This window comes from Metopolophium dirhodum, chromosome 1 (genome assembly GCF_019925205.1).
Source record: "Metopolophium dirhodum isolate CAU chromosome 1, ASM1992520v1, whole genome shotgun sequence".
NCBI lineage: Eukaryota > Metazoa > Arthropoda > Insecta > Hemiptera > Aphididae > Metopolophium > Metopolophium dirhodum.
Genome location: NC_083560.1, coordinates 40,082,540 through 40,096,839, shown reverse-complemented (window position 1 = coordinate 40,096,839; position 14,300 = coordinate 40,082,540). Strand labels below are relative to the sequence as shown.

The 14,300-nt window shown below is 30.0% G+C and overlaps 1 protein-coding gene and 1 long non-coding RNA gene across 3 annotated transcripts in view; one reads left to right on the top strand and one right to left on the bottom strand.

Moving 5' to 3' along the window:
* LOC132934973 (uncharacterized) overlaps positions 1-368 on the bottom strand; it is a 130,244-nt gene extending 129,876 nt beyond the window's left edge. For both annotated transcript variants that reach the window (XR_009663127.1, XR_009663126.1), the window contains exon 1: positions 34-368. This is a non-coding gene — a long non-coding RNA (uncharacterized LOC132934973). The remainder of the gene's footprint in view (positions 1-33) is intronic.
* Positions 369-5,103: 4,735 nt separating this feature from the next.
* Positions 5,104-6,376, top strand: LOC132938259 (pre-mRNA-splicing factor CWC22 homolog). The gene is made up of 2 exons (XM_061004995.1): positions 5,104-5,441; positions 5,971-6,376. The coding sequence occupies exons 1-2, from the start codon at positions 5,104-5,106 to the stop codon at positions 6,374-6,376; spliced, it is 744 nt and encodes a 247-aa protein (XP_060860978.1).
* Positions 6,377-14,300: the final 7,924 nt, after the last annotated feature.

The following is a 14,300-nucleotide window of genomic DNA, read 5'->3' as shown; positions in this document are numbered from 1 at the left end:
TATATTATTATTTATTATTATAGTCGATCTTACTCAAATATTGAATACACATTTCCACATCGCGCGCGAATTATATTACGGTAGGTGCGTTTATAAACACGTTTTGAATTTTTTAAATTTTAATATCGATACACATGACACGACATTATTTCGGCTTAAATACCCGGACGGCCGGACTGCAACAAGTGACACAAGTGCATTTATACTGAAATGCAATAATTTTGTATTGAGCGTTGGCGAGCACGCAGAAAACCCGAAAACAAGCGTCGAAGCGAACTGCAAGTGATGAGTGATGAATGATGATGACTGATTCCGTAGACCGAAGTCACTAGTCCGTACTCCGTACTGTCCGTAGTCCGTACCTTTGTACCCACTCAGTGACTTGTGCAATAATTTCATGTCGGGATTTAAGAATTTAGTTATTTATATTCTATATATTTCCCCATTTTATTCGGCATATTTCCAAACGGATATAGATCTCACATTCCCACGATAGCTGATAGGTACCTACTGATTATATTTTAATATCTCCTACCGATATCTAGACTACTATTTCTACAATCACATATATGATATATACGTTGTACATCGACCGAATCATTATAAATTATAAAATATCATATTAGGTTATTACTACTTATTGCATAGCATTTGAATTGGTTCTTTTTTTCTGGAGTACCAATATAATATAATATAGTTTCTACATTATTATTCGGAAAGCTTATAATTAATTTGTTATGAGATATACGTTACGATGATAACGACGAGGACAATATTATTTACAATAATTTTATTTTATTATTTTATTATTTATAAATACTGTTGCATGCGGGATGCCAATTTCCCAGAACGCTGTGGGCCGTGACCGAATCGCGCTCATTAAAATTGATACGACCGTGATCGATAACGAGTGTACCGAATTCCTACACCACTACACTATATTATTATACATTGTAATGATTACAACTAAAATAATTTTATATTAAGTAATATAACAATTAATATTTTTTCTTTAACATTTTTATGAATTATGATAAGAATTAAACAAAGTGGCATGCGAATACACCGGTCACCAACTGTTTCTTTTTATAATAAAGTAATTTATAAATTGTTATATTAATAATATTATGAGTATATTATATTTTAATTTATTTTAATTTCGTCGTCAGGTTATATTACTTGTTTCTTACAATTGACAGTTTTATTTGATTGCCTTACAGCCCAAATAACAGGTTAGGTTACGTTTCTAACTTTTTTTCTGATTTATACAATTACAATAACTAATAAAATAATAGCTAGAACAAATTGAAAATAGTTTATAATGTGAACACTATTATAGATATGGTTGAACATAATAATTGCTGTTATATTAAACAATAAAATAATAATATTAAGACAGGACTTTGAAAATAGTACACAGAAAAGTCAATGTAAAATGTCCAACTATTGGCACAATGAGGCAGTACAACTACTATTTTAAATTGTTCAATAATTATTAATATTAGTTATTACCTTCGTTATCTTGGTCGTGTTTCGTAGCCTAAACATCATAGGGTAGCCCTATTATGAATTTTGTTTTTATGTATAAATGTATAATATATAATAATTTAGTCTGTTATCTATTTATTTAACATCGATCATAAATTCATTAATAATAATATAAGATTCGTCGTCGGCTAAACAATATACATACATGCACAATATATTTGGCGTTGTGCCGTTGTATTTAATATTTATATTAAATATAAAATTAATATTTTAATAATGATACATTTTCTTTCATTTGAAACATTTCTTTCAATCAGATCGAAACATCATATCTTTAAAAGTAAGCCAAAATGTTGTTTTACAAAATTAATATATTCTATTCTATTATATACATAATTTTTTTTTTATCGAACTTAAATTAGAATGTAATTAACACGTTCCCTGCGGATGACGCCAAAAGGCGTCATTATACATAATTCGCATATGCTGAATGACGCCAATTGGCGTCATGTATCTTGTTATTTAATGGATTATAATTTGGTCAGCGTTACGATTAAACATTTGGTTTTTTGTCAGCGTCTTCTATAAGCATTGTTTCATGATTAAGTGCAAACCGTACACTGATATTTTAATTTTTCAATTTTTAGGAAATTTTTTTTTAGCTGGTTTTTTAGCTTTGAATAACTTGGTCGATGTTATAATGTATACATGGGACCTATTTCTATTAGTAAGTAAGTTGTAAGTGGGCTGTGGGCACTAATTATAATATTTAAGTTTCCCGGTAGAGAAAATGGACCCAGTTAGCGCCCGGGCAGCGGTGCGACCTCGCATACCATATATCACGATTTACACGAATATTATGAATATCACTTTATTTATAAATATGTAATCATAATAACAATCATAAAGGCGCGTCCGGATGGAGTAGCTTTTTCCGCGCGGCAAATACGCGTCCACACAGTGCGGCATTTATTTCCCGATTGTCTTCCAGTAGACAATAATTTGGACTAAATCAGTTAGTGCCAAAATGTCATCGGAGGAGGATGTAGTTTGTACGCTTGCGTTGTTGTATGCGTACAAAAATCATACAAAAGCGCGGAAAAAAATGGCGGGTTCGCCCAAGTTTGCAGAGCAGAAAAGTTGCAAATGGATCAAGATTATTAAATGAATTAAGAAAAGATGGTGAATTAAATTTTGAATTACGAGGCTCATTTCATACATATTTAAGAATTTGGCAATTTCAGATTTCGAATACATAGGTACTGTGCAAAATAGAGCCAATCATAAAAAACCTGATACTTTAATGAGGCAAGCTATACCAATGCAAGGAATGCTCTCAGTTACGTTAAGATTTTTAGCTACCGTTGACTCATATAATGAGCTTATCATATTTATTTAAAATGTCAAAACAGTCAATATTATTAGTGGGTATATAAAACCTTTAAAGTATATTATTAAAAAAGGTGGGTAAGTGGATGTCGCTCTGCTGTACAGTAGGTTACAAGTGGGTCACTGTAATGGATGGTGTTAAATTTGAATTCAATGATATAATATCATTGTATCAGAAAAATGATTCTGAGTGAAAACGGTCAGTCAGCCTATGACATTCCTAAATATATTTGATGATATTGTCGTATATTGTAAACAGTCGTCACTATAATGTACACATAACATAGGTGGGAACATTTTATTATAAATTGTTGACATAGGTCAGGCCAATGAAGCAAGATGTGCTGAGGCAGCAATAATTATATTACTATATAACACCGCCGTACGCGGAGGCACGGGGGGTCCTGTTGTCGCTGGTATTACGGCGAGGACGTGGGTACTACGATTGTACGAGTAATTCGGCAGTCGTAGTATAGACTAAGTATTTTAAATAATTATTGAATTATTTATGTTTGTTTTATATTTTAATAAAAGTGTTTCCGACCCGAAAATTATATATTTTATTTGAGTAGCCACACGATTCTACGTACGCTTTAAATCTGATCTGAAACCGGTTAATTTATGGTCGTTGAGGATTGAAAGGCTAAACAGTAAGGTAGCGATATCGACGTCTAGAGAGCCAAACTGTAACCGGTTAATTTATGGTCTTTTGGTTACTCAAGTGTCGGTAGAGGTGTGTCACTGAAAAGTGCATACACGACAGTGGCGCCCAACGCGGTTCTTATCCACGGCCGGAGACATTTTTTTTTGATTTTTTGTGCGTGTGCCCTGGTACCTCAACCTTGGCACGTTTTAATTTTTTTGAAGTTTTTGTACAAGTGAAGTACAACAATTGTGAACGTTTCGGTAAAACCCGAAGCGAGTTTAGTTTTTGCGTGTGAGTAAAACACATACGCGCTCGATTTTTTTTTGTCCAACCGACATACAGCATTCTTGTGCTGCGTGAGTACAATTTTGCTAACCGTGCGTCCACGCATATACGCCAAGGTGAGCAACGTTTGGTAATATACTTACATATTAATAGGATTATAGATTAGTTTTTTTAAATAATTCAAATAGAATTTTAGTTCAAAGTTTTTCAAAATTTTATTCAATTTTAATAACCAAAAAAAAAAATTTTTTTTAATTTTAAACAAGGAGATTAGGTTCTTTAAAGAAACTATCTAAATAGGATTTTTTAGTCAAATTTTTTTTTCTCTTCTCTCTTTCTTTTTCAAAATTTTTATTCGATATTAAATAACCTCAAAAATATTTTAAATTAAGTGATATACTTCTCATTATTATTAGGATTATAGTTTAGTTTTTTTAATAATTTAAATAGTTTTTACTAGTTTAATTTTCTTTTGTCTTTCAAAATCGTATTTAGTTTATTTCAAAAAAAAATATATTTTAACTTTAATTCTTAAATTATTCACAAATTAAGTAGTTAGTGCTAAGTATAAATATATCAATACAAATCAACCTTTTTCATTAAAAATAAATTTCTTTAAACTCATAAATTCAATTAAATCTTAATGTGATATGAACGACAATGATCTTATTGCCTTAGGTTCAAAAATTACTAAATTAACAGATATTTATTCACATAAAAAATCAGAACTTATTGATCTATGCAAATCTAAACAATTAAAAAGCGTAGGAACCGTAGATAATCTAAGAGCTAGGTTATCAAAATATTACAAAGGGATCATAGCATTAGATGACATTGAAGAAACCTTAAGCGAACCACAAAAACACGAAATTCAAAAAAATTCAATAAAAGATAAAATCGACATTAACGATTTACTTATACAAAGTAACTTAAGCGATTCAAGCCCAGAAACAAATAATAGCACAAAAAATAGATCAATTACTAACGACCTTAAAAATATAACTAACGATTTAGGAAATAACGCAAATAAATTAATAACCCAGGCAGACAAAATTTTAGACACTAGTAATACATTATATCAAAATATTTTAGAGCAAACCTCTGACAAAAATTATAGTAATCTAATAAACCTAGACCCTAACGAGACAACCCAAAAAGAACCCATATACGAAGAAATCTATAGTCCAAATAAAATAGAGTCAAACTTAAATACTACCTTTTTTAGTAACTCGAGATTTATACCACAAAGCACTCCTGAGAAATCACCTATAGCAAATATAAGCTCAAAAACTAAAATGGAAAAAATGATAATCAAACCCGAATATTTTTCCGGTCAAGAAGACATAAAACATTTTTTTAAACAGTATGAAAAGGCGGGATTAATAAACAATTGGGATGACAATGACAAAGTAAAATTTTTATCCATATTTTTAAAAGACACTGCAGGTACATTTTTAGAAAATTTGGAAAATATTAAAACACATTGGAATTGGGTAGAATTAAAAAATGAATTTTTAAATGAATTCCAACCGATTGGTTATTCTATCTTATTAAAAACCAAACTAGAAAATAGAAAACAGGAAGATACTGAATCAATTATGAGCTTTGTAACTGATATCGAAAACTTATGTAGGCAAGTGGAAAGAAACATGAAAGAAGAAGACATATGCACATTGCACTTATATTTTAAAAGGACTAAAAGAACCAATTTTAAACGCTATTTCTCTTCACGATAATAGTAGTTTATTTAAAATTAAAACAAATTTAAAAAAAAACGAACTCATGCAATTCAGAATAAATTCTAGAGGCCAACCAGGTTTTAATGAATACACAGATATTTTAAATAAACAAATAATGCAAGTAGGCAAATATTCGAGGGACCGAGTCGAAGAACTAAGTGCAAAAATCGATCAATTGAGCAATTCCATAAAAAAAGTAAATTTTAAAGATAATTCATATAACAGAGAAAATAGTAATGACAGAAATACTTATAGAGGCTTTAGAGATAACTCACAAAATAGAGAGGAGAGAAGCCGAAATTAAGAAAAGGAATCAAACCGTTATAGGAACAATAGCCCGTATCCGAATAAATCGAATTATGAAAACAGAGAACGAAGCACTGACCGAAACTACGAAAAACCTAATAAACATAATTACTCTAGAGATAATAGTTACGACCGAAATCATAATAGACAAAATGACAGATTCAGTAGAGTTCAGAACAGAGACAGATCTTACTCCAGGGATAGGAATTACAATGAAAGGGAAATAAAATATGACAGAAATTCTAATAGAAGTAGAGATAACAGCAGATCTAGATATTATAATAGTGATCATACGAGGTACGAACAGAAAGGAGCCAGCGATAGATCAAGGAGGGGTGACTACGATGACGAGGGTAGAAAAAATGAGTCCAAAAAACGATATAACAGAGAAAATAGTCGAGAAAGAACGCCAGAACGTTATAATGGATACCGTTACGAGAAAGAATTTGATAGAGTCACTTGTTACAAGTGTAATAAAAGGGGACACTATGCAGATCAATGTACAATTCCAAAAAACGATTAAGTACCGAGTTAGAAAGAAACAATTCGGAATACCTAACTCGGGGACAAAATAATATTAACTACAAAACTGACATAACTGAGTTTAATAAAAACAAGGAATGTGAAAAATATAATTATATAAGCTTTGTAAAAAATTGGTACGAATCAACTTATAAAAAAAAACCACCTATTACAGAAATAAATTATAACAACGAGGAAATAATAGAAAATATGGTTACGCTTAATTATTCAAATAAATTAAATAAATTTCAAAAATTTTTATTTTGCAATAATGACAGAATAAAGTTCTCATGCGATTACACTGAAATTGCAGCAAATATTTTTTTATTACCGGATAATGTTGCAATTGGCCACTGCGTTAGTAAATGCCTAACAATGTCAAAAGGAATCGCGTTACAATTCAAAAATAAATTCAACAACGTAAACAAGTTAATTGACCAAGAAAAAAAAACCACCGAAGTAGCATATCTAAAAAACAAAAAACAATGGATTTTGTATCTAATTACAAAAAACAAATTTTACGAGGAACCTACTTATTCCAACATTTTTAATACGTTATTAAGTACTAAGGAATTTTGCATAAACAATAAAATAAAAACATCAGCTCTACCCAAAATTTGCGCTGGTTTAGATAGAAAGAATTGGGACGTTATTTCGACCATGATAAAGTTCATTTTTCAAAATTCTCTAATTAATATTATAATATGCTTACCACCACAAAAAGGAAAAGATAAACAAAGCATAGACTTAAAAAATAATGACTCAGAAATTACAAACATTACGTTAGGTAAAAATTTTAATAGTGAAATTGATGACAAATTAAAAATAGAAATAACACACATCGCCGGTTCATTCATAAAATCTGAGAACGTTTTAAGTGATGGTGATTGTGGTGCACACGCTCTTCGCATCTGTTTAAAACAACACGGCATTTATAAAAAAACCATAGAGATATTAAATATGCTTAATATACCAAACTGCGAATCAGGATATTACCTCAAAGATGACGATTTGGCATATATTTGTGACCAATTTAATATGAACCTATATATTATATACGAAACACTTGATTATACAAACGCCATAGTCTATTTTAAACCAAATAGGAAAAATATCGGAATATTTCATAAAAATGTCCATTGGACACCAGGAATCGTAACAAAGAACGACCATCCACGTCGATTCAATAATTTAACAATTAATACAGTTTTCCCAGATTTTTACACAGTCGAAAAACACATAGATCATTTTCTAGATGAATGTGTTGACCGTCTAAAAATTTCACAACAAAACCCAATACTAAATAATAATACCGATTATAATATGAATAACAACAAACCAACTGACAAAACTACAGTTTGGTACTCCCAATATTGTCAAGATTGCGAAATTTTACCTACGTCACAGAATGATTTAGACATACCTAAGGATAATGAAAATGAAGCGTTTTGGTGCGAGGGCGGAGATATTATGTTTTGCGAAAGATGTGGAAACTACGTTAGACAATACCGTAACAGACGTATACAAGACGATGAACTGACCTTAGTCAATAATTCGGAGAAATCGTTAAGTCAGCATAAAAAATATAACTGCAACTACAAATTCATAATAATAATAATAATAATGGTAATATTTATAATCACATTCAGATATGGAACGCAGACAAAGAGTTCTATCGATAAAATAAGATTTGACAATATCGAAAGAAACGCAATCATAGATACCGGATCAAATCTTTCTTGTATAGACTACTCACTAATAAACAATAAAAATAAAATAAAATCAAAAGAAAAAATTAAAATAACAGGGGCAGATAATTCTGAACTTGAACAATTAGGAAAAATCGATTTAAAATTAAAATAAATAACGTAACATATTTGGTAGACGCATTCGTAATCAATGGGCTAAGCTGTAAGATACTTTTAGGAAATGATTTCCACATTAAAAATAATTTAATCATAAATTTCGAAGAAAAATATTTAAAGTTAAACGGCGACACTATACTTATGGATATAGTTTGGTATAATTATAATAGAACATATAATATAAACTCTAAAAACGATCTTGATCACGAACCTTGTTCAAACATAAAAAAAACCACTTAAAACAATTATATCTAACGAAAATATTACCATAGCTCCTAAGACTAGGTCAAAATTAAAGGTGTCCACAAAGATGCAAGACAAGCAAATACAATATATAATAAAACCAACTGAGCGATTACGAAATAATAAAAAAATAACTCTAGAAACAACATTATTAAATAGTGATGACGAAGTCGTATTATACAATTTCTCTAATACCTATAGTAATATACCAAGAAACATGGTCATAGCAACTGCCATTGAATTAAATACGATTGAACACGATAAATACGAAATAAAAAATATTAATTCAGACAGTAAAATTATTAACAATAAAAAGACAATAGTAACAAAAATGTCAGAATAACGGATAAACAGGGTACAATAATAAAGATATCCAACGAGCTTAGCTGTGAGCAACGTATAAAAACACAAACACTAATAAACAAATTTAAGCATTTATTCACCTCAGATCCGTTAGATATTGGATGTGCGAATGTAGAACCATGTGAAATAAAATTAAAATCCGACAAACCTATATTTCAACCTCCGTACAGAACCCCCCCAAATCAAAGGGAAAAATTGAAAACACTAAGAAATCAAATGATTGAAGCTAATATTATCGAACCTAGTAGAAGCAATTACGCAGCACCAGTATTTTTAATTCCCAAAAAGGAGAAAGGCGAATACAGATTTTTAGTAGATTATAGGAAACTAAATAATGAAACAATTAGTGACAAGCACCCTATACCTAGATCACAAGACCTTTTTAGAAGCTTAGAGGGTGCAAAATATTATACTTCTATCGACCTTTGCCAAGGGTTACTTTCAAATTCCAGTTAAAAAAGAGGACCAAGATAAGACAGCATTTATCACGGATTTTGGCCTATACAATTTCAAACGAATCCCACAAGGTTTTAAAAACTCGGGCCCTATTTTTCAAAGAGTCATTAACAACTTATTCAGTGATTTTTTATATAGAACTATGATAGCTTATCTGGATGACATATGCTGTTTCGGTAATAACTTCGAAGAAGCACTGAGCAGACTAGAGGAAATATTTATTAGACTGGACGAAGCAGGATTAAAATTAAAAACGAACAAATGCACAATATTAGGCACCGAAATAGAATTACTAGGACATAAAGTATCCAATAAAGGAATAAAACCACTAGATAAAAATATTAGGGCGATAACAAATTTCCCCATACCCAGAAAAGTAAAAGACGTACGAGCATTTGTAGGACTCACAAGCTACTATAGAAAATATATCAACAATTTTGCAAAGATCGCTAGCCCCTTAACTGACCTGACAAAAACAGCCCATAAATTTCATTGGGACCAATCTCAAGATAACGCCTTTAATACATTAAAAAACGCTATTATCACTGCACCAGTATTCGCATATTTTGAGGACGGATATCCTGTTTTCGTAACTACAGATGCGTCGTTAGAAGGGCTATCAGGAATACTAGAACAAAGCGACAACAACGGGAAACGACACCCTATAGGTTACGCGTCCAGGAAACTAAAAGGCGGCGAAAAAAATTTTACCACTACGGAATTAGAAATGTCAGCAGTTGTGTTCTCTGTAAACTATTTTAAGGAATACCTATTAGGGAGAAAAGTAATCGTATTTAGCGACCATTCAAGTTTACAATATTACCAAACAATGAAGAATCCTTCATCACGCATAACAAAATTTATCTTTAAACTTTTAGAATTTGATATAGAAATAAAACACCGCCCTGGCCTCTGCAATCAAGCGGCTGATTGTTTGTCTCGTTACCCAGTAAACACATTGCTAGTTAAAGATATTTTAGAAGTAAATAATAAAGAGGACCCAAATTTTGATTCATTAAATTTGGAAAAACTCAAAGAAAATCAATCAAAAGACGAATTTTACATAGATATAATTTCTGCAATAAACGGAAATAATAACTCCAAACTTAAAAGAAAGTCGAGACAGTTTTTAATCAAAAATGATATTTTATTTTTTAAAGATTGGTCGCCTAACGGATAAAACATTTGTTGGTAGTACCAAAAACATTAATTAATGCGATATTAAAATCTTATCACGAATCAGTGCTATCAGCACATTTCGGTATCACTAAAACACTAGCAAAACTAAAACAAAAATATTATTGGCCCACCATAATAAAAGATACAACAAATTTTATAAAAACATGCATTTCTTGTCAAATGATTAAAAATCCAACAGGCAAAGGCCACGGTTTGCTACAACCAATACCCTTACTATCTGGAAAGCCACTGCAGAGACTAACATTTGATTATTTAGGACCATTACCCACTTCTAGAGGAAAAAATACCTCATTGTAGCTACCTGTAATGCCACAAAAATGGCTTTCGCAAAGGCGGTTACAAATGCAGACGGAGCAGCAACAATAAATTTCCTAATGGACTTAATAACATCTTACGGAGTACCTAAATATTTTTGTAGCGATAGGGGCACACATTTCAAAAATAAGGAGGTAGGTTATGCGTGTAAAAGATTAGGTATTACGCAAATTTTCTCTAGCTCGTATCACCCACAGACCCAAGGTATGACCGAACGTATGAACAAAATTATCTGTAATAGTTTATCACATTACGTTAACGAAAATCAAAAAGGCTGGTCATTATATTACAAAATGATCGTTTTTGCTTATAATACAAGCCCAAGTTCGAGATTAAAAGTAAGCCCATTTTATTTACTCCACGGTATGGAAGCAAGTCAGCCTATAGATAACAAATTAACTATAGACGACGAATTGTTTGACTTTTCTAAAGCATTAAATCAGCTTCAAAACATTAGAGATACTATTCCTAAAATTGTCGAAAAAGAACAAGCTGTTCAGAAAAAACATTATGACATGAGTCACAAAAATATAAATTTCGAACCAGGACAAAAAGTCTTGATAAAATTTGATTTTAACGAAAAGGATAAAACAAAGAAACTAGCATATAAATATAGAGGCCCTTTTACTATTATTGAAAAAATATCTGACGTAAACTACAAAGTAGATTTAATTTTAAAAGGAAAAAAAACCATAGACACTTTTCATGTGAATAGAATAAAACCTTATCATGAAAGGCCAAATTAATCATATAGACAAATATAAAAAAGAAGGCCCTGCAGGTAGCAACCTATTATTACATAAAATGTCAACTAGAATAAGATAAGTAAATACCTAAGTACTATACAAGTATACAGTTATACTATGATGACTATAAAACCTAATTAATATATTTTAATCTCGATTTTAATGTAACATTATTATAAGTATCATAATTTTGTCTAAACATCGTAATATATTACGTGTTTTTAGTTATATTCACACATACATTAAAATATAAAAAAAAATAAAGATAGCAATAAAAATAAAAAATAATATAATAATAATAATAAAACTAATATTGCTGATATTGCTCAAATAAGTTATAGTCCGAAGAAAAATTAATATAAAAAATATATACGCATCGAATAAAAATATCATAATAATAAGAATAATTAACAATGATTACACGACAACCTTATGCTGTTTTAGATGACCATGTTTAAGCTATTTCTCTTAACACTAATATTGGCGTATGTGATGACAGAGGAGGTTATGGATATAACAGTGTCATCAGGCGCATTTTTCGACGAAGTACAGGAAGCAGTTATGTACGACAAAAGCATACCTTTAATATACACCCAAGAAATTAAAAACGATGAAGAAACAAATAACGATGTCTGGCAAATAGGAAAATACTGTTTAAACAAAAATTCAAATTACTGTAAAATAACTCAACAAATACTAAGCTTATTAAAAAATGTAAATGAAAATATAGAGGAAAACTCATTCGACATGTCAGATAGATTAATAAAAGAATTCAATAATGATAATAAACGATTAAAAAGGGGAATACAATTATTAGGCAATTTATACCATTTTTGTTGTAACGTGGCCACTGAAAAGCAATTAAAACAATTTTATACTAACGAAGAACTATTAAATACACAAATAAAAAGATTCAAAGATGTCTTTGTTTCCGATCACCGGGACTTGATAAATATAACCTCAGAAATAAATAAATATACAAAAAACAATAACAACAATTTAGAAACCTTAAAAAATTCATTTATGGAATTTGTTAAAGAAGAAAAAGATAAAGATATGCAAGAAAAAAATAACCAACAAAATTCAATACAGGGCGTTCAGGAAATCATATTTAGCTTAATAACTATAATGTCAAAATTCACTAATTATGAAAAAGAGTCGAGCAATTATTTACACTGTAAACTACATAAAATCCCAACTAGAATAATAAAACCAAATATACTGCAAAATGACTTAATCAAATTATCTGAAGTATTATTAAAAGACGGTTATGAACTGGTAATTCCTATTAAAAACATACCCGCTTACTATAACTTGCCAATTACAGAGTGCCAATTTTCAAAAAATCAAATTTTAATTAAAATAAAAATTCCAATCCAGGAAAATATGGCAAAATGGAAACTATTTCAATATATACCAATTCATTTCAAATTTGAGGAATCTATTTGCTTAATTTTTTCCGAAAAAACATATATCGCTAATAACAATGATCACAGAGTGATAACAGGTGTAGGGCTACAACACTGCGACCCACCGGTTACAGACTTGTGTTATATACCTAGATTTTCTTCTGATATTACACTTTCCCCAAGATGTGTAGAATCTATATTCAAAAATGAACCACTAAATGTAATTAATGAATATTGCTATTTCCAATGTGTGAAACAACGCAAAGATGATACAATAATTATTAAGCAAATTGGGATAAATATATTCGCGATAACAAACCCGCAACCCACGTTATTATTAAAAATATACAACAATAAAAACAGTAAGATACGAACGGAGAAATTAAAAATTAATTATAATCACCCGGGTCTTATAAAAATATACCTCCCGTGTAATTACGAACTTAAGCATAACACAAAAACTATTATCCCAAAAATGTACCCCTGTGAAACAAACAATTTTAACATATTCAAAATGAAAAGGATCTTACCAATATCTTGGACTAACATAAAATCGCTAAAAATCGACAATGAAGAAAAAACAGAAGAAATGTATTTTACCAATATAACTGAGATATTAAATACAAATTGGAAATCTGAAATACCAAATTTTCACATTACCAAGCAAATTAAAAACCCTGAAAAATATTTTGATGACATAATTTTAAAGAAAATACCACAGTCATTCATAGACGATTTTTGGGGAGACATCATTTATTTTTCATGGCTTACAATACTTACAATAATTGTCGGGTTTATTTGTTATAAGATATTCCCAATCTTAATTAAAATAGAATTATTGTTTAATCCCCCACCAATCCCAGCCAGGCTTTAAATAACTAATAGGCGAAAATAAAACACTACTTTCAAACTATTAAGTAGTAATAAGATTACTAACACACAATATGTAAAAAAAAAAAAATGTAATACTAACACATAAAGATGGAAAAACGCATCGCTAACAAACACACACAAAAAAAAAACAAAGAAAAACCAACAACACCTACAATCAACAGATACCCAACTTGTATTTATATTATTTTATATATTTATATTTTTCCTTTTCCCAATCATTACTTCCATTTCCTTACAATTATACAACAAACCAGATAGAAATTACAAACATGCACTCTTAAGGTCAAAATATTCATATGCAAGGATGTGCTACAATTATTTCATCACAAAAATAGATACTCAATATAATCAAAGACTAATACCATGACACTCGTTTCAGATGGCAGACGACCAAATAAAAACAATAAAAAATCTAAAGAAATCAATTAAAAAGG

Bases quoted from the DNA above. Each gene is read 5' to 3' on its own strand.
- LOC132938259 (XM_061004995.1), top strand. From the start codon at position 5,104: ATGGAAAAAATGATAATCAAACCCGAATATTTTTCCGGTCAAGAAGAC. The intron at 5,442-5,970 runs GCAAGTGGAAAG...TAATTACTCTAG, and splicing joins GATATCGAAAACTTATGTAG to AGATAATAGTTACGACCGAA.